General features: G+C 34.7%; 1 protein-coding gene across 1 annotated transcript; it reads right to left on the reverse strand.

The window, feature by feature from the left end:
• Positions 1 to 1,236: 1,236 nt before the first annotated feature.
• On the reverse strand, positions 1,237 to 12,687 carry c7b (complement component 7b). Its single transcript, XM_060891287.1, has 18 exons — positions 12,538 to 12,687; positions 11,838 to 11,902; positions 11,059 to 11,134; positions 10,825 to 10,966; positions 10,129 to 10,273; positions 9,726 to 9,864; positions 8,392 to 8,526; positions 7,175 to 7,418; positions 6,296 to 6,409; positions 6,037 to 6,203; positions 5,129 to 5,357; positions 4,604 to 4,775; positions 4,435 to 4,522; positions 4,212 to 4,338; positions 3,444 to 3,632; positions 2,640 to 2,727; positions 1,882 to 2,063; positions 1,237 to 1,504 (listed from the first exon to the last, which is right to left on the reverse strand). The coding sequence occupies exons 1-18, from the start codon at positions 12,541 to 12,543 to the stop codon at positions 1,335 to 1,337; spliced, it is 2,478 nt and encodes an 825-aa protein (XP_060747270.1). The 5' UTR covers positions 12,544 to 12,687; the 3' UTR covers positions 1,237 to 1,334.
• Between the last annotated feature and the right edge of the window lie 8,625 nt (positions 12,688 to 21,312).

The following is a 21,312-nucleotide window of genomic DNA, read 5'->3' on the forward strand; positions in this document are numbered from 1 at the left end:
TGTACATTTGAAAGAGGCCTTCAGACTCACACTGCATTCACTGTCAAACCAGAAGAATACTATATATTTATTAGAGACAATGAAAATGCATTGAACGCACTGCAGCATTAACAAAACTCTTATCAGTCCTTGCTAATACTATCTATTGTCATTAATAACTGATCAAATATTAAATACAGACTAATGAACAGTAATAAAGATGAAAGAAGATGGAGAGAGAAAATGAAAGAAAGAGTAATTATTACACTCTGGTGTAATGAGAGTGATGAGGAAGTTGTTTGCCAACAATGTAGCTGTGAAGAACCTAGAGAACTTGAGCTTCGTGTTAGACATGACTATATTCAGACACACGTACATGGTTGCAATGGCAGAATCAGCATGTCGTATTAAGGCTTTTCTAACACACTTAACCCTATGTAGAGGAGTGTTTCGCACTTTTATTTTAGAGGTGGGGTTAAATGCAGTGTGTTTTTTACCCACTCTGGCAAACTGTGGTGCCAAATATGTAAAGTGTGAATTGATGCAGTGTCAGGCTGGATGCTTAGCAACCGGCACAGAAATTGAACAGGATGTGCTGCATATCACATGCTTCATACAGTCACAGAAACCCTGTGTGCTGTGTAAACAGTAGTCATAGCATTTGAGGAAATAAAATAACATCAAATGGTGACAGAGATTGAGCAAAGAGGAGACTTTTTTTACAATTATGGTCTGAAAAGTCCTGGCTGGCTATCAACCAACGCCTGGTCAACTACAAACTTAAACAAAAAGAATACAAAGATGTAAAAGATAACAAGCACAGTAAGGCAGACCTGTCTTTTTTAAATTTTAGACAAACCTTTATTTAAACAGGTTGCATGCTGTATTTATCTAATTATGGTTGTTGAAAGTGCAAATACGCAAATAACATAAACTCAGGGTTTGGGAATGTACAGTGAGAAGCATCATTTTATAAAAAGCCAGGATTAATTGTTAACGCCGGGTAAATTATGAGAAATATATAAGGATATCCCCGGATTCAGTTTACCTGTGGTTTAGAATAAACCAAAGATGAAAATCCCTATTATGTGTTTTAATACCAGCATAGGACTCTGCAATATCTGCAAAATCTGCAATCTTTGCTGATCAAAACAATAAAATTAATAACATCCAAAACCATAGCATGTAAAGCCGTCTTTATACTAATCAATGCTGTCTGATACAAATTATTACGTAATAAAACAAATAGTCACAAGATACAAAACACAACTTTTATTTGCAGCCAAAACAGCAATGACACAGCAGGAATAATAAAAAAAAAGATAGAGATCATATGAAAGTTATGCTGATTTAGTTCAATTTATACATTTTCCAATGTTGATGACTCTGATGTTGTTTCCTAAACACCTCCAAGCCCCAGCCTCACATTCTGTCATAGACTCATGGCTGCCGTTGTCAACAGAGACACAAAGGTGAGCAGGTTCTTCTGGACAATCCTCTGGGTCTTTACAACTACACCCCACACCTGAAAACATACACAGTAGCATTCAGTTCAATCTCGGCCCTCTCTGTAGTGCCTGTGTGTTTTATATAATATTTTATACCACTATGTCAGAAAGCAGATGCAAATCACTGAAAATATTAAGATTTTACATAAACAGACTAAAAACGTGTGGATTTATTTAACATTAATGGAAAGAGTCATCAGTGTCAGTGATTTGTAGCAGTCAGAGGTGAAGCTGTAACTTTTAAGTCTTCCAACACTAGTAAAATATCTTCAGGACATAATATTTTATATGTTTTTTACTAAAATGACAAGTTTTAAATAAAAGTTTTACATTTGGCAAAGAGGAAAAAAAAAGGAATTCAAATATTCTTAAAATAATAATCAGAAAGTCATACCAGTGCACTCCTCCCATGGCTTGCAGTCCTGACAGGATGTGACTTTGGTCTCTTGCCAATCACACGCAGTGTCCTGGAGGAGAGAGAGTGTCCGGCCCAGACACTGCATGGCACCAAGCTGACACACGCCCATTTGTTTCACCAGGCCTGGACGCACAGAGGCACACACTTGCAGAGAAGTCCTGTGGAATGAGACACTCAGAAATAATACAGGTTTTTCTTTGCAGAAGTATATACAATAGCTATAATAGGTCCACAAAATAAATGTTTTGCTCAGGCATCCAAAAAGGGCATTGTTAATAACTAACAACCTACTACACAATATATGTATTCGGATCAAGGTCTATGCATAAGACTGTGGCAAATATCTGTATTGAATCATTACAGTAACATGTATACAGTATAAATATCTATCTATCTATCTATCTATCTATCTATCTATCTATCTATCTATCTATCTATCTATCTATCTATCGGTATGCATGCATAAATTTATGTTTGCATTAGTAGTTTCAGGTTACACTGCTACTACGGACTTGCTACTGTTTTGCAGGTAAACTCTGACAACCTCTTTGTGATTTTCTTTCCTCTGAAGTGTTAACTGGGCTCCAAAAGAACTCTGTTTCACTTATCCAATAATGCATAAAACATCAAATAAACAAAAGTCAAAATTTCCACATAAAATATAGGGTGGCTAAGACTTTTGCATACTACTATATATGACATGATACAAGAACTGAGCCTACAAAACAGCTTACCCGCATTCATATGGCATTTTGCACACACATTGGGCCTGTCCAGGTTTCTCCCACGGCTTGCAGCCCTTGGGCACCTTTAACTGGACCACTAAAACACACAATCCATTTCAGTGTAAGAAAATGAGAGGATATTATTATTTCACAACAACCGAGATACACTCCTGCACTCTTCTAAAAGGGCTATGCCAAAACATGTGGATAAATAATGGCTGTTCCACTTAAAAAGCAGCTGTGCTCTGAGCTTGGCCAACAGTATTTGGAACATACATGTGACTTTCTTAGCTTTTACACTGCTTTTTTTAGGATGACAGGACAAATATTGCACCAACTAACAAATGTAAAACACTGTGTGTCTCATAGTCAGCAGTCCAATTTACAGATGTGTGTTGCTAATTTAACATAAACTAGTTTAAGTCAGTTAGTGACTAGTGAACCTTTGTGAGGTTCAGCAAAAGGGAGTCAACACTAGAAAGTAATTTCTTATGTCATTATATAAATCTAGAGGGAAAAAAGCCTTTGGATTAAGTCAAAATAGTATGAGAGGAACATGAATTATTATATTAAGTATTTCATTATTTCAACTTAATACATAACATCGCATTATCTATTTTATAATAATAATTACATTTTTACTGCATGCTGCTTTTGATGAAAATCCTAAATCACAGTTTGTGAAAAATTAATGAAGTGCTATAGATTCATTTCTGGCTTCTGATGAAGATTCAGATATTTTGTAAGGTACAGTTTCAAAACTGGATTAAAATACCAGCTAGCCAGTGCAGGAAACCTACTTAAATTTTGTACCTGGGTTGCATTTAATATTGTTGGGTATTGGGGACCAGCTGAGACTGGCACGGCAGATTATCTCCTGCTGTCCCTCGAGCTGCATGCCACTGGGACATGACAAGGACACTGTCTCTCCTATCGAATACGTCTGCTTCAAGGGTGAGGCTATGACATGATTCAGGAGTGGTGGAGCATCACATGAAGTTTCTGGTACAAAGCATAAAGGTTAAATTGAGGTTAAATTTTTTTAATCACAATCATAATCATTTCATTTCACAAATAAAGCTGAACTATATCTGAAGTTACAGTATAAAGCTAAGACCTTTTTATGTTTTAATATTAATACAGAAAATTAGCATAATGTTGGTGACAGTAAGGATAAAAATATAGAAAATAATGAATTATGGGGTGGTTTGACGAAGTGGAGACACTCCAATACTTTTCCTATAACAAGATGTCCGTAGGTATGATTTCTTTCTCTTAAACCACAGCAGATTGTTTACAATTACAAATGATTTATTGATGTTGAATGCTTATATGGTCAGTTCCCTCTCTAGTCTCTCCTTTTTCTTTCTTTTTAAGTTAACAAGACAATCGCCTGTCATTTGTGGGCCACACCACTGTTATAGAGGGTTTTTTTTATAGACAATTAATCAACACATTCTGACAAATCAGAATGCAATTCAATTTGTAAAATCTTTGCACTCATTCGAAGTGTTTTTAAGATTAAATAATCTACAATTCTGAAACCCTTCTGCAAATATACTGTTCAGTTTTCTGACTTACTCTTGCACTCTGTTTGTCCTCTCTTCCAGTTCAAGCTCTCCGTACATTCAGCTACAGGATCCCCGGCATATCCTTCAATGCAGGCGTATTCAATCTTACTGCCAACTGCATAAACATCTTTAGGGCTCTAAATAGTGAGGGAACAGATTAGTAACAGGTAAGCCAGTCTTCCAGTTTGTTTATCAAAATGTTGTGTTGCATCATGACAGTTGGAGAAGCTCACCAAAACAAACCCATTTCGCACAGGAGGTGGAAGCTTGCAAGACTTTACCGGGGTCAGGGATGAATCAAAACAATGTGGCTCCATAAATCTAAAATGTCAATCACTGTATTAAGGCTGAATATGATGTAAAGAATAGCGTTTTACAATGAAATACTTTTCACCATCACACCTTAAGTGTTCAAGGTCCGGGTCCTCACAGGCTTTGTGTTCGATGAAAGGGCCTACACAATGTTTGCCCCCGTTTTTCGGTACAGGGTTATTACATATGCGAGTCCTTGATTTCTGACCCTGAGAACAAGTTCCCCAGGCTGACCAGCAACTCCAACTGCCATGAACAACTCCTGCAAAAAATAGTGATGTTCAAAGAAAGCAATCAATGGCGGTATGGTGTGATGAAACAGAGATCTTTTACCCCACAAAGTTTCTGTCCTATAATATATTATAATTCATATAATACTACAGCAATTTTGCACCAATTAAAATTGATTTCTTTATTAAAGAACAAAACAACATATCGGTGAATCTTTCTATCCTTTTATAGATACATTTATTGTTGAAACTTCCAGTGTTAGATAAATGCTTTTCTACAATATTTATCTGATCATTTCAATAATGATTGGCTTATCTCTGCTGAAAAATACCACATTTAAATCCTTGTTAACACCGTGGCAAAAAATATCATACTCAGCTATACCTGTCTGTTCTCCAAGGACGTGACCGTTTTGGCAGGATGTGCCGCTGGTGTCGGGTTTGCACACACAGGTACACACTCCATCACTCAACACAGGCCTGCCATTGTTGTGGCAAGGCTTGCAGTGGCATGGGCTTTGTTCCTCAAGGTAGGCCTCCAGTGCCCTCTTCAGGTGGAGCTTCTTCAGCTGTGCACATGACACCTCCTTCACCAGCTCATAGATTGGCCTCAGCTAAAGATATTATGACAGAAAAAGCTATAAATTTATTCTGTCTGGAATATCTACTCAAATCAAATATGAAAGATATACTTATACTTACGTATAAAATAAATTTTAGAATATATATTATAACTGACCTCCTTTTATCCTCTGAACAGTGCTGTCATTCTCTCTCTATTTTATTTATTTTTTTGCCTTCCTGTAGCCCACTGCACAATGCATTGATTAATATTTGAATTTAAATCAACTGTCGATCAATTGTATAAGTGGTGGAACAATTTTCTTTCTTTTTTAAAAAACACTTCACAATACTGTCAACGAATGAATGAGTAGATTTTCACTAGCCCTTAGATTAAAATACAAAGAACTACTAGTTAAATGCTAGTTCATTTGTAAATACATTAGAAGGACTTCACAATTAACAAGCATCAATTAACTGAATATTAAGCACCAATTACTAAATAGTTCAATATAATAATGGCTGTAATAACTACTGATTAATTACTGATAGGTACAGGAAAAATGTGTACAAAGAACTACTTATTTGTCCCTGCTAAATTCCTGCATAACTACCTATAAGTTGATGAACAGTATGGTGAAGTATTACAGGAATTCAGAATTAAAAAATTATCCTTTACTTGTATGTTAGAAAACAAATTGCTGAATTTTATTACATTTGTTTAGACAATACCTTTGATTTGATGACCTGAGGGAAGTCCTTGACTGAGCCAGCCCATTTGGCATACATGGCATAGTTATTCTCAGGGTTCTCCATATCCAGCTGGCCTAAACCAGCCACGTAAGCACCATGACCTCCAATTATGCTGGTCTTCACTTGCAGTGTTTTGCTGCTTTGTTCTGTGAAACAACATTTAGAGATTAAATTAAGCTGCAGATTTCTTTGTTACCTTGTGGAATGTACAGTACTGTATGAAAAGAAATAAATTAACCATTGGAGCTCCTAAGTGACTGGACCAATTTCTCACACTTGGTCGTTCTCTTCTTTCGGAACAGACGTCTCTTGACACGTGTGACACACTTGTGAAAGTCAGTATCTGTTTGACCTGCATGTTGAAACAAAAAAGATATTAACTACATTAGAACCAGTGGTACATATAAAGAATAAAACTACCGTTACCATCCCAAAGCTGATTATTTACTTATAACAGCAGTCGACAAAGCTTGATTTACAATGTTTATTAAAGAGCTGCTGTTGTTAAAAAAATGATGTTATGTTATGACTAATCAGATTTGAACATTTAAAACTGTTGAGGTATAAATTCCTATGTTGTTAATGTCAAAGAATCATTTCATAGGTTAAATCAGGAGGTACACATTTATATGAACTGGCTTTTAAATAGTTTTTTAAGGGTTTATTGGATTCTTGGTCCTAAAAAGCCACTTGGATCCACTTGGAAGCCTCCCTAATAAGAAAACCCTCTCTTATAGGTTTCTCCACTGAACCTATGCAGGGTTTCTACATTTCTATGAAAATAGGTTAACTATTAATTAATCGGATATTAGTATATCAGTTTGTTAAACAGACATGCTAAAGGTCCTGAGTCAGTAATTTACAGTGGAGCTAATATGAAAGGTATTATTACACTAAAGAGTTCTTTGCCTTTCAAAGAACATGGGACCCTCTCTGACCCCTTTGACATGGGACCCTCTCTGACAGGTTTATAGTGTTGAGGGAGTTATATAACTTTTGTATTACAAGTGTCTTATGAGAGTGAGCAGCATTCTGTGAATTTTAAGTGTTTGGGTATAACTGGATGTATGTCATCCCCCTCCGCTCAAATGGAGAACAGCAATTAAATGACACATACTCATTTCACTCATAAACTTGGAATCAAACTCCAGCAGGACTTGATACTGTCCACCCAAAGAGCCCTCAGCCATGAAGTGTGTGCCATAGAGTTGCAGGATTGAGCGGTAAGCTGCTGGATCGTAGGTGTTGGGAAGAGCAGACAAAGCTCTCCAAAACTCCTCAGAGAGAGGGAGGTACTCTGGGATGTTATTCTGGAACTGAGCTACTTCCACTTCGTTCTTGATAATCAAGAGCTGGTAGGCCTGGGGGAAGAACAGCAGATTTTTTTGTCCTTGTAAATCATTGGTATATATTGGTGTGTTTTTGAAAATCATGACTTTATTATCTAAAAGTTATATATCCACAGTAAGACAAGCTGAGCGGTTTTACAGCTACCTAAAGTGAAAGAATGCAAATTTCATAGTAAAATTTTGTATCCAACAACTTTTCAGTATCCCAAAACTCAAGCTTATCATCTCAAGATTTCTGAAGATAGATTGTTCGCCTGCAGAAACCAGAGTTCCTCAATGGTTTTTAAATGGCTACATGTTCTTAAGGTGCTAGATGGATAGATGTAGATGTATACAGCTCTGAAAATGAATTCACAACAGTAAATCATTTTTTAAAGACCATGCCTGAGCAGAGCTAGTTTGAGTCCCAAAAACATATATGCAGAACCCTGAATGGCACATTTGAAATTCTTATCACATGCTTGGAAACATTTTTTAATTACAAACTCCAGCTTTAAATGAAATATATCTTATGTAATGTTGTAATGTAGCCTATAATAGGGTTTCTAAACCTTTTAGGTGTTGTTCAGTTGTCTCCTAAAGGCTTTGACATGGGTATGTTACAGCTTATGCCATTAAAAGTTCAACTTTTGACCTTGTAACTTTGTTGTGAAAAGACAGTGGTGCATCTACACGTGTTGTCCATCAATGCATTCACAATGAAATCAGTGGCCAAACAATGAACAATTAACAATACACACAACTTCAGTTATTCATTTCTGCATTCAGTCATGGTGAAAATGTTCACAATCATTAAATAATGAAATCAACACATTTTACAAAGTGACCAAAGTCTTAATGATTAAGTTGAACCACATCAAAAGAAAGGCAGAATTTTTTGTCACTGCATATAAGGTATAATTAAACAGTGTTAAGTACTTCAAGTATTTTCAGTTTACTAAACAAATCACACTGAGTACATTACAATACATTTACATTACGTTACCTTGTCCTGCTTCAGTTCATTGTGGAAGGTTTTGTGATCATGGCCTCCTTGGATTTTATAGCGCTGCTCTACATGGTCAATGTAAGACCAGGAGCTGGTGTAGAACTCATCACTAAAGTCACTGTCAACAGCCACCTGATAAAAATATGAAAAAATTGATTTTAATAAATAAGATATTAATTTTATCTTTAAATTGTGAGCTAGCTTTAGTGTTTCTCTATACTGAAATAATCAATCATGAATTAGTTAGTGCTCCAAATAAACTAAGTAGGTCTTATTTAAGCTTACAGTATGTACGCTCCATTTAAGTCAAATGCTGCTGATTTTTAAACTGCTACAGGCAGCACAACATTTTACAGTATAAACAAACCTGACAAAAAGTATACCTGACATACTGTAGCTGCCCTGTTATTTTAAGTTTATATCATCCCACACATAACAGACTTATATCAAGATAAATATGACAGGTGACTAAACTTGATATCAAAGTTTACAAAAAGAGGGCTTGTAAAAGGTGACACCTGCTGGATGAAGGATATCAGTATGCAATTTAAACGGGTTATGAATGTCAGTTGTCATAAACATGTATAGCGGTCTAATGTAGCCTTATAAACAATGCACTAGTTCATTAGGCTTTTTTTAAGAAATTAAAGCAATCCAAATTTTACTACATGTTAAGCATGAAAATATAATGAATGATATGTTTACTGATAAACTATGGAACACTACCAACTCTTTTTATTGTCTTTTTAAAAACATATAAGAGTTTTAACTGAATAACAGAACATGTCTGCTTATATATACAATTATGTCATAATATAAAAAGTTTAAATTATAAGGATCTAATGTGGCACACTGAAAACGGTCAGACTCGCTTGGATTGTTAACATATTGTTGACTTTTTTTTACACCTTTCCATAACACAGATGTAGTGACAATATATGTATCTGTTTATTGCTTCAAATGCTATTATCAAATCTGCGTTTGGATTTAAACCAAGAGTTGGTGTGGCCTAAACCAGAGGTTATTATTATTATTATTATTATTATTATTATTATTATTATTATTATTATTATGAACACTAGCACTGTGCCTTTAGAAACACTAGTGACCATTCATATGTTGAAATGTGAGCACTCTCTGCTTGATGAGTGAATTCCTGCCACATGCATATGTTATATCTAACCGTTCACCCACATGAAAGTAAAAACCTCCCACTGATGACCTAGAATTGAACTTGTATGTTTAAAACACAATATCTGTTCAATCCAAATATTTAGATTCAGTTACACTCAGTATACTTGCAGTATATTCATTACACAAAGCTTTCTCACCTGAAAGCTATATCTGAGGATACTTTCTGAGAGTCTGTAAAAGTCTCTGTGGTCCCCACTAAACAATTTCCTGCACTGGCCACCGAAGCTAAGGGTGTTAATAACACCAGCCTTCAGCTTGCCTGTCAACACATCAACCCTGTGGAATACAGCAGCAAGTAAACATTATAAATATAAGTTTTCTAGTATGCTAGAACACACATTTTACTTTAGGCTTTAAAGGAATGCACCATTTCTCAAATTAATTCAATACACCCTCCGAGTTCACCCAGTGATACTGTGTTTAAGGGCATTAAAAGGTATATTGAATTCTTATTTGTGTTAGTACAGTATGATGTGCTATATGTAAAGTAGAGATCAGGTAAATTTTCTTGAAGTATTTTTAATAAGTAATGTGTCCTACCCTTTTCCAGTGAGATCAGAATTGGGTGGGGTTTTATGCAGGTTACACATAAGAGTGTTGTATTGTGTACAGTGTTGCTCATCTAAACCATCCTCCTGGCAGTCCTGATCACCGTTACACACAAGAGTGGAGCTGATACACTGACCTACACACACACACACACACACACACACACACACGTCTTATTTTCACAATGTGTTTAACTGTAATAGATTATCAACAAAATCAATCTGCTTTTTAGCTTTAAACTGGCTTTGAGTCTGAGGAAGTCGAGTAAAGGAAGTATGTGTCACACAATGAATGTCAACCTCTTTATGTTCTTCACTATGTAACAGAATGTTTGGATTCTGAAGAACGTTCTGTCCCAGACAAACAAATTTTGTCAAATATTGGTATGATTTCACCAATATTTCAGATTTGTCTCCTAAATTTGGGATTATACCAGAAAGTGATGCAAAAGATAATTTAACTAATTTACTAATTCTATTTAAAGAGAGAGAGAGAGAGAGAGAGAGAGAGAGAGAGAGAGAGAGAGAGAGAGAGAGAGAGAGAGATTACATCCTAAAAATGTTGTATGAATGTAGTATTCAAACCATTTTAAGTTTTTAGGTACTTTTTTCTTAACGTTTTTAATTACATTTTTCTTATTTATGTAAAACTTCTTATCTTATCTTATCTTTTTGCAAGGTTTAGTACCAGAAGTGCAGCGGAACCGATCTCCACATCCTTCTTCCAGGGGACAGCTTTTAGTAGGCACACAAGCTTGTCTTTCAACAGCCTCCCCTGTGCAAACACTCCCACCGAACTGAGGGAAAACTTGTATGGAGCGAGTTCTAACCTAATAAAAGCCAAATACAAAGGAGAGAACATTTGCTTTATTGTTTTGATGCTTTATTTTAGCCATTTCAATCTCCACTTGATTCTGTGTACCTGTGTTTTGGTGCAGCCATCACACTCTGACCAGCCTCCGTAAGAGCCCCATATGCAGTTTACAGGCTGGTCACATCTGTCAGAGTTAAACACAAAACTGATTCAAAAAAACAAAATATTTTATGGATGACCAAACAATCCTATCTTCACCCAAATGTCAGTTAAGATATTTTAGCTTACTAAAATGAGCTTCTTTTATTTTTGCAATGTTGCAATCAGGCTATTGTTAACCACTAGTGTAGCACTATGGTGCTAATGGCTTTGTGGAGTAGTTCAATGTCTCAGACAGACCTTTAAACAAAGCTGATCAGCCAATTCATTTTGGTGTCTGACGTTTGCTCCTGCTGCTAAAAGACTAATAAACTAAGGTAACAACTAATAGAAGTTACAGCTACCAGCTTCATGCAAAAACAGTTGCATGATAGAGCAGAATAAATCCACATTCAATTCTCATTACCTGGCTCGTTTACCAGTAATATTGAGTTTAAATAGAAAAATGATTCATTGAAAAGACCTGAGTCATCTTCCTAGAAGAGCTGACTTGAGTACCTGTTCTGGATAACACTGGACAACTCCACAAAGCCATTTAAAGCACAATAATAAACTGGCGCTTAATATTAGCACTAAAGAAGTAAAGAAGAAACTATTAAACAGCAAACATATCTTGACTGATCAAATACATGTGCAAAAAACAAATTTGTTTTTTGGACAAGCTAATCTTTTAAAGAGATGTGAAATTGCCACATTTAATTTTCACAGAGTTGCTTTTTTTAACCTACCTGATATGTGACAAAGACATGAGCAGGACTAGCAGGGAGGATGAAGTGTCACTTATCAGAGGTTTCTGGAAACACATACAGTGATGAAGCACACAAAGCCTTCTATTCTTTGCAGAATGAACCACAAATGAACCAAATATAAGGCTTCTTAAAGAAGGTGTTGCAGTAGGAAAAGGACAGTGGAAAAGTTCCTGAGGTAATTCTGGGGCACATACTATATTTAAAAGGAGTGTATAAAACAATATAACAATTAGTGTAGAATAAAACAATTAGTGTAAAGAGCTCCACAATTAGATCTACTTGGGTATGTACTGTACAAGTGAAATACAAATATTTTTTACTTGAAATTATGTCTGACCTGTTGTCTCAAACTTTCAAATCCAATTTGCAATGCTCAATTCATATAAAAAGGTACAAACTAATAATTTCTTTTTTTTAAAGATTAATCTTGTATAAAATATAAATAATTTTTTAAAGAATTTTAGTTCCAGTCAACAGTTACGTTATATTGACTAAAAAACAGACAGTTTCTCTTTTTGTGACATTAATTAAACTGTTTCTCATGTCACTGAGAAACTACATAGTGTAGACTCCTATGTCACAAACGTTACAGCTTTACTTCTGACTGCTAAAAACCTTCCATAAATGTTAAATTACCACCTGCTTAAAGAAAATATAATGGTTTGAATTCAGTACTTACCTTCATGCTAGAGGCCTGAGTTACTTTGTTATCTGTCAAAAGCAGAACAAGGCCAATCTCATATAATAGCTACTCAGAGATTACCCAACCCAGTGATTCCCTGCACTTACTCAATCCAAAGGTTTGTGTTTTTCTTTTCCTGTGCTGCTTTTTTTGTTTGTTTCTGAATTGGCATCAGCATATTTTCACAATCTGTCCTCTGAGCAATCTGAGCTGTAATTTCCAGAACATTTGTTGAACTTAGCAGCATGTGATGAAGAGTGTAACGTAATATTTTTTTTTTCCCCTGAACAATTTGGAACAGCCAGATCCAGACTTGAGCAATAACTGTTTTTGTTGGATGATGGGGTCAGAAGTCTAAAGCTAGTAAACTGAAAACTGCATGAAAAAGAAGATAAAGATCACTTTAATTAAATACCATTCTAAAAATAATTTAAGTTCAGGACAGTTTATGCAGAAATATAAGACAAATACATTTCTAAATACAGAGTTAAATCAGGCAGGGTTACGCTTCTGGAGCCACTGACAAAAGACAAAATAAGACATCATACAAACAAAGAAACAAACATAGAAACAACAAAAAGTGTACCTATTTATATCTAGCATGTATACTGTATATACTGTAGATGGCATAATACATTTTGTGTTTGTTCTGCAAGCCCCATACTAATCTCCTTCAAACAAAAGCCTGAAAAATCCTCTAGCTAGCATGATTTAATTTAAGATTCTTGGGAAAAGGAACCTTTTCGAATCTTTATCAGTATCTGTTTACAACTTGTTATCTGTTCCGTCTGAATGTATGTGTATTTGATTTTTATCTTTGTTTAGAACTGCCTGCTATATTTTATTCTGAATTTAGATAGTGCTATTTCCCAAACTATAAGCATACACAATGGCAAGGCCAAATTATTTGTGCTATACACCAAAGACATTGGACATGAGACAAGACTTTAATATTTCAGCTTTCATTTCCTGCTATTTACACCAAGATGTAATAAACAACATCAAACATAGAACCTTTTGTATCAAACCACTCAATTTTTAAGTGAGCAAAAGTATAGGAACAAATAAATCTAGAAGTAAAAGTAACACTTTTGGCTGCAAACGTATCCCTTGTTTGCAATAATCGCATCAAGCTTGTGAGTCACTGGCATCATCAAATTGTTGGTCACTTCTTTTATGATGCTTTCCAGACCTGTACCACAGTTTCTTTCAGTTGTTGTTTGTTTTGGTGGGTTTCTTTCTTTACAGTCTCCTCTTCAGGGAGTGAAATGCTGTTCAGTTGGGTAAAGGTCTAGTGATTGACTTGGTCAGTCTTAAACCTTCCACTTTTTTCCCCTGATGAAGTCCTTTATTGTGTTGACAGTGTGTTTTGAGCATTGTCCTGCTCATGACAAAGTTCCTCCTGATTAATCTGGATGCATTTCTTTGTAAATCGACAGACAGAATAATTCTGCAGACTTCTGATTTCATTCTGCTGCTTCATTCTGCTGCTATCAATATGAGTGCCATCATCAATAAAGATTAGTGATTCTGTTCCAGAAGCAGCCATGCATGAATGACACAACCTCCACTGTGCTTGACTGATGACCTCATACTGTATGTTTTGGATCATAACAGATCATATCTTCCTCCACACTTTTGTAGCCTTCTCTTTATTCATTTGTGAATTCCAGGTGGCTTTCTGATATTGCTCATGAGACGATTAAATCTTGTGCAATAGCCTCTAAATTTCTGCTCTCGATGTCTTATTTGAACAGTTGATTGTTTATTATCTTCACCTGTCATGTGAAGGTTGTATTTCACATCACTAACTTTTCATTTTGGGATTTTTCTTCACAGCTTTCACAATATTTCTGTCATCAGTTGTTGCTTTCTTGGCTGACCTGTTCAGTGTCTGATCTTTTTCAGGACATATGCCTAGACCCTATGTTTGTGCAATGCCTTCCAATTGATTTTCACTCTTTTCAGAAAGGTTTTCTTTTCTCAGATAGATAGTGTTCTGATCTTCATGTTGGCTTATCTAGTTTAACAACAAATGGAGGTTAAACTGAAGGCAAAAACCTTGAGAAGCTGTTTAATTCTATTTATAGAGCTATATAGCACATCTACATAACATCTTACTAGGTTCTGTATTAACAGAAACAACAAACAACAAAACTACACTGAGTGCAGGCTCATCAAAACTATACAGTTGAAGATCGGCTAAATACCAGCAAATAAAAGCTAAAATTCTAAACTCTAAGCTACTTCTCATATTCATCTTTTCATTTCCAATCTAAAGTCTACAGCAAAAACAAATGAATCGTTCCCATAGTTTCGGATGAGAATGTGAAATAAACATAGAAATTAAGTATAAATTAAAAGCCTAAAACCAGCATGATCATAGCCAAGAAGTTACTGCCACAAGCTCACAGTAATGAATGTGATCAAAGGACCTACATACTTGCACCTCATGCAACAGGAAAATAAATAATACATGTAAACCCATCTTACTAGGTTCTATATTTATAGAAACAACAAACAACAAAACTAAGTTGTCTCTGTATTTGTGTTGAACACAAATTGTTGTTCATTAACAGTTAGGACTACATGGGAGCATCAAAATCAGAAAGCAGCCCTTAGACATTTTATTTGTTCTTTCAAACTTTTACTACTATTACATAAAAAAAAATAAAAAATAAAATAACAATTTTAAAAACAGCAAAAAAAAAAAAAAAAAAAAACTTACATTTATTTTAGGTTAATGAACTAAACAAGACTACACTGCCACCTAGTGGACATAGTGGAAAGAAATTATTAAAGCAATTCTATCTTCTATCTATCTATCTATCTATCTATCTATCTATCTATCTATCTATCTATCTATCTATCTATCTATCTCTCTATCTATCTATCTATCTATCTATCTTGGACTGGGGAGTGTGCCAATTTTAGAAAATGTAATAAAAAGGATTTTCTGAACTTGTGTAAATGGGAGTTATTAAATTAATAGATGTTTTATGGAGCTGTCTAAGCTATCTATGTATAATTTTGGTAGATATTTTATAAGTCTACACTTATGAAATCATTTTGACCATTTTCCTATCACAGCAGATCATGTTGTAATGTTTTATTACTCTTAAACCTTATATAACAATTTAATAATAATTAATAATTTTTTTCTTTTGTATTTTGAACTTTTTACCTGTTCATAGTAGTTTAGCTGATAAGGCTCGTATGCTCTCACTGCCAAAAATAGGATCGGTTTCTGGACAGGGAACCAACCCAGTCACTGTGGGTTGCAAAACCAGTGCATGCTCAGTGTTGCATCAGGAAGGACATTCTATGCAGAATTTATTTTATGCAATATGCATATTTATTTATGCAAAACCTGTGCCTAACCATCTATATCATGGAATATCTGCAAAACATGCTAGTTACTGTTATCACTAAAGTTATACATACATACACACATATAACAGTATAATTATTATACATACACACATATAACAGTATAATTATTTTTCTTCTTATTAATGTTATTATTATTCTATATCTTTGTATATAATGTTTTACACACACACACACACACACACACACACACACACACACACACACACACACACACACACATATATATATATATATATATGTGTGTGTGTGTGTGTGTGTGTGTGTGTGTGTGTGTGTGTGTGTGTGTGTGTGTAACATTATATACAAAGATATAGAATAATAATAACATTAATAAGAAGAAAAATAATTATACTGTTATAATACCTGATCCATCCTGATGCCCAACCCCTGGCTGGAGTCTTGCATCCCAAATAGATCTACATGGACGGCCCATTAGCCCATGGGACTGCTGTGGATAAAACTACTTGGAGACTATCACGCAGTCTGTGATCTGCCTTTGCAGATTTGTTCTCAGGTCTTCATCAGTGAACATTTGAAGGAATTAGTGTTTATAATGTGTATATAAAGTCTATAATGAACTCAGAAATTAAGTTCCTCAGGAGCTCTTGACTGCATAAATCCACTAGATTACAAACTGTTGTAGAAAGGACATTATTTACATTTATAATGTATACTGTCCAGTGTCACCCAAATGAGGATGAGGTTCCCTTCTGAGTCTGGTTCCTCTCAAGGTTTCTTCCTCATATCATCTCAGAGAGTTTTTCCTTGCCACCGTCAGATATGACTTGCTCATTAGGGATAGATGTTTCAAATTTAATTTTTTTAAACGTTATAATTTTTATTTTGTTTTTATAAAGCTGCATTAATGTAATGTCCATTGTTAAAAGTGCTATACAAAAAAAAATCATTGCATTTTCACTTATTGAAATTTGTTTCAAAGTAAACAACATTAAATTCGACCTTAATCTCGAAAATTAACTCTATATCAGTCCTCTACTCCTCTACTTTTCCAGGTCCCATTTTCCTGTGCTCAGAGCAGGCCGAGTGATTTCCCTCTCACATTGTCCAACATGATTGGACAGGAAGCCATGCTGAATCTGTGTTGTAATAACACAATGTTTACTCCATCATTAAAATAATAGAGACACATTGCTCATGCTGCATTGTTACTGGAGGCTGTGAGATGTGAAAATTCACTCCTATTTTCAGCAGACTAGTGACGAGATTCTCTAGTACGCTCCTCAGATATAAGCCTAGAATAGAAAGATGGAAATAGACGCAACATGTGTGTTTTGTGTGGGAACAGCGGTAGAGGAAATTACAGCAAAAACAGTAGCTTATCAGATTGGAATAAGTCCAATCATATGACTTTATAAATATGAGGTCAGTTGCATAAGGTGGAAATGTTACAGTTCCTTTGTGTATTTTATAATGCAGTGATTTATTTTGCAGTGATTTGATTTAAAAAATCAAAAGTAAAATAATTTAATGGAAATTAATTTTAGCCTATAGTGTTGTGTGAAATGATACTATGATACACTTCCACTCTCAATTAATGTGTATTACTGTGTACTAGTGATTTAATAATTCTATATTGTGTGGTGTTTTTTGGTATGTTCTTCCCATGTGCTTCCTACTTAGTCTCTGTTTTCCTTCTTTACTTCTTTACAACAAGCAAAGATAAACTTCCCCTAGTTAAGAATACAAGTGTCCATTTATATATATATATATATATATATATATATATATATATATATATATATATATATGTATATATATATATATATATATATATATATATATATATATATATATATATATATATATATATATATATATATATATATATATACATATATATATATATATATATATATATATATATATGCAATAAAAAGTTTTTAGGCTGATGGTATTTACATATGTATGTGTGTGTGTGTGTGTGTGTGTGTGTGTGTGTGTGTGTATGCGCGTAACTTTTCCCCTATATATTTGCATACCTTCTAGCAGCAAAATAGAGTCATATGGAATTTTCTGTCATTGCAGACATCTATCTGCCGTCTGTAGAAACACGTTCTTCTAGAAGGGGAGGTGGAGAACCAGCAGCTGCTGCATTCCTACAGAACACACAGACACATGACACAAATCCACAAAACAATGCACATATTCAGAGAGGTCAGTCTGAATAGTAAGCTCTCGTTGCTTTAAGAATAAACTAAAAGATTAATTTGCTTTATAATTGTAAACACATGGTAAAATAGATTAATAGTAATTTGCTAATAATGGCAGATACAATGCTATAATAGATGAATGACATGTCATTTTCTTTAAAGTTTTTGAAAGGTTCTTGTTAAAAGCCTGACGTGTAAGCATAGACATAATGTTCGCTTGTGCAAACAATGTTTCTGTTTGAACAGTGGGTCCATGCTCTGACTTTAGTTCAGGAGTTCACATGAAACATATCTAGTTGTTTACTGAGCATTCAGATTAGCATAAAATGATTGTCTTCTATCTTTAAAAATGTAACATTTGCAGTCAGATATTTTGTTTGACTCTAAATATGCTTCTATTCGTATTTGGAAAATAAAGATCATGATTAAAACCAGCCACATAACCAAATCAATCCAAAAGTCACACATCACTTCCCTTATCACACAGATAGCAGCTACTCTGGCTTGAACTGCCACGGATATGCTTCTAAGAACTGCATCTGACCTGAAAGACACTCAATATATCATGTTCAGGACAAATGACACTGGCTTTTAGAAAAATTCCCTTTGTTTATGAAAATGCCTGGATTCTACTCCAAACTAGAGTTCTTTATTTATCCCATGTATACTGCATATCATTCATTTGGGATTTTGTGTAGAATGTTTGTACAGATATGGTAGAGACTTGGTGCATTGTAAATGGTAAACAAAACAACAATTGAAATCAGGATAATTATTTATGTTATACTACCATAATTGTTCTCAAGTTATCTGGAGTTTATTTAAATCTTATATTGTTTTATTTTCCTTAAATACACAACACATATAACCATGAGGCAGACGAGCCACAGAAGCAGAAGATCACATCAGGTTTCAATGCTGTCAGCCAAGAACAGGAATCTGAAACTACACTGGGGGCGGGCTCATCAAAACTGGACAGTTGAAGATCGGTTAAAGATCTCCATGTCACTTTCCAAGACTGCTCACACTTCTGTTCTTGGCTGAAAAGAGTGTAACCCAATGTGGTCTTCCACGGTTGCAGCCCATCTGTTTCAAGGTGTTTTCATGATGAGATGCTTTTCTGGTCAGCTTGGATGTAAAGAGAGGTTGTTTGGGTTACTGTCCACTTTCCCCAGACCTCTAATGCTAAAAGCATTTCCACCCTTAGCACTGCCACTCACTGGATTTTTTTATTCTTCTTGTTTTTGTTTTTGTTTTTTTTTATTTTTTTTTTTGTTGTTTTTTTTTTTGCACCATTCTGTGTAAACTTTAGATCTCCCAGGAGATCATCTGTTTCTGAAATCCTCAAACAGCCCATCTGGCACCAACAATCTTACCATGGTTAAAGTCCTTTCTCATGTTTGATGTGAACATAAATTGAAGCTGATTAGATAAAATGCATGAATGAGCAGATGTAAAGAGCTCAGAAAACAGTGGGTTATAATACTGAACATCATCTGTTCTGTTCTGTTCTTGGAGGACTGTCTATTAGACAGACTGAGATTCAATAGTTGATCTATACTCATATAAAAAAAAAGGTGTGACTAAAGGTATAAATTACACATTAAATAGAATATTAAATACAATGCTACATTTTAACAAGTTAATTTTGTTCAAACAGAAGTCACACAGATAATAGACTATTTTATGACATAATAGATGGTACTTTGATTACAGTTTGTCAAAAAAAAAAAAAAAATACATATGTTCTTTATTAGGCCCTGATCCCTGAAACTTAAAAACAATAATGACAATGACTTTAGAAGGTCACTGAAAATAAGTTAAAAAGGCAGCTGAAAAAACTGCTGTTCTCTTACTGCCATATACGTGATTAATAGAAACGTTGTAATATTTTATCTTTCTTATGAGAGAATTTGAGACATTTTCCTGTAATGTTATATTGAGATTAATTTACTTTCTGAGAAAAATACCTACTTAATCCACAAATCTTCCTTTCCTATATTAAATACATTACATTAACATTGTGTTGACTGAAAATAAGATGGGGAGATTTACTGAAGGTGAGGCTTAAGATCAGTAAAGACAGTTTTTGAGTACAAACGACTAAAGTGCTTTTTATGAAAATCAGTAACATCTTTGTGATCTTCATTCAGTACCATTCTGTACAGTTCCCATGAATTCATGATTGTGATGTAACTACACAAACACATATACATATATGAATAAGCGCAAAGCACCTACTCAATGAAGCATGTTTCTCTGTTTGAAAAGACTTCCACAATTAGTTTTGTCCCACATTGCTGTGTAGTTCAATCCAAATGTAATTCTGAATAAGACCCACGTTGTTGCTAATGTACTAGCTTGTTATCTGCCACTTTGTGACATTATGTACATTGTCAATAATAATAGTACTGACATTAATCTGTTTATGTCTAGGTAACTAGGTACAGTAACAGTGCTATCAACCTTGAAATTGGTCTGTGCCTGGTTTTAGAGTGAGATTTGTAAAATCAAGTGCTGGAAAGTTTTTTACATACATCAACTGGTAGATTATATGGTGGACAGTTTCCTATAACACTTATATGTGCTTTTGAAAATCCAGTCCAGATTTAGTCTCCCTGTGCTGTTATAGTAACCTCTGCTCTACTGGGAAGCCTTTTGACTAGATGTTGGAGCATGGCCATGATAATTTGTTTATTCAGTTACAAGATTATTAATGAAGGCCTAAGGTACATTCAGTGATGCAGTTCATCCCAAACATGTTCAGGGCGGTTGAAGTCAGGGGTCTAAATTTGGCACACCATTTCTACATAGAAATCTCTTTGTGCAAAAGGGCATTGTCATGCTGGAACATGTTTGGGCTGGTCCCTTATATAGTATATACAATAGGTCATCCAGCACAATTGTGTGCTTAAAATTGTGTGGTAACAGTTTGTGGAAGACACACACATGGGTGTGATGGTCTGGTGTCCACATACCTTTGGCCATATAGTAGTGTACAGGATGGTACATATTGAGATTAATAATTTTCTTGAAACCATGAGCTATATATAGCAAGAAAACTGTAGAACAGATAGCTGATGCATACTGCAATTAATAAGTAATTACTGTAAATAAAATAAAGCATGCTTTGATAGAACACCAAAAGCATCCCCAAAACAAATAAAATGCATAACTAGTGGTTTCAGGTCAGATTATGGTCAGGTAA

This window comes from Tachysurus vachellii, chromosome 17 (assembly GCF_030014155.1).
Source record: "Tachysurus vachellii isolate PV-2020 chromosome 17, HZAU_Pvac_v1, whole genome shotgun sequence".
In the NCBI taxonomy this organism is placed as follows: Eukaryota; Metazoa; Chordata; class Actinopteri; order Siluriformes; family Bagridae; genus Tachysurus; species Tachysurus vachellii.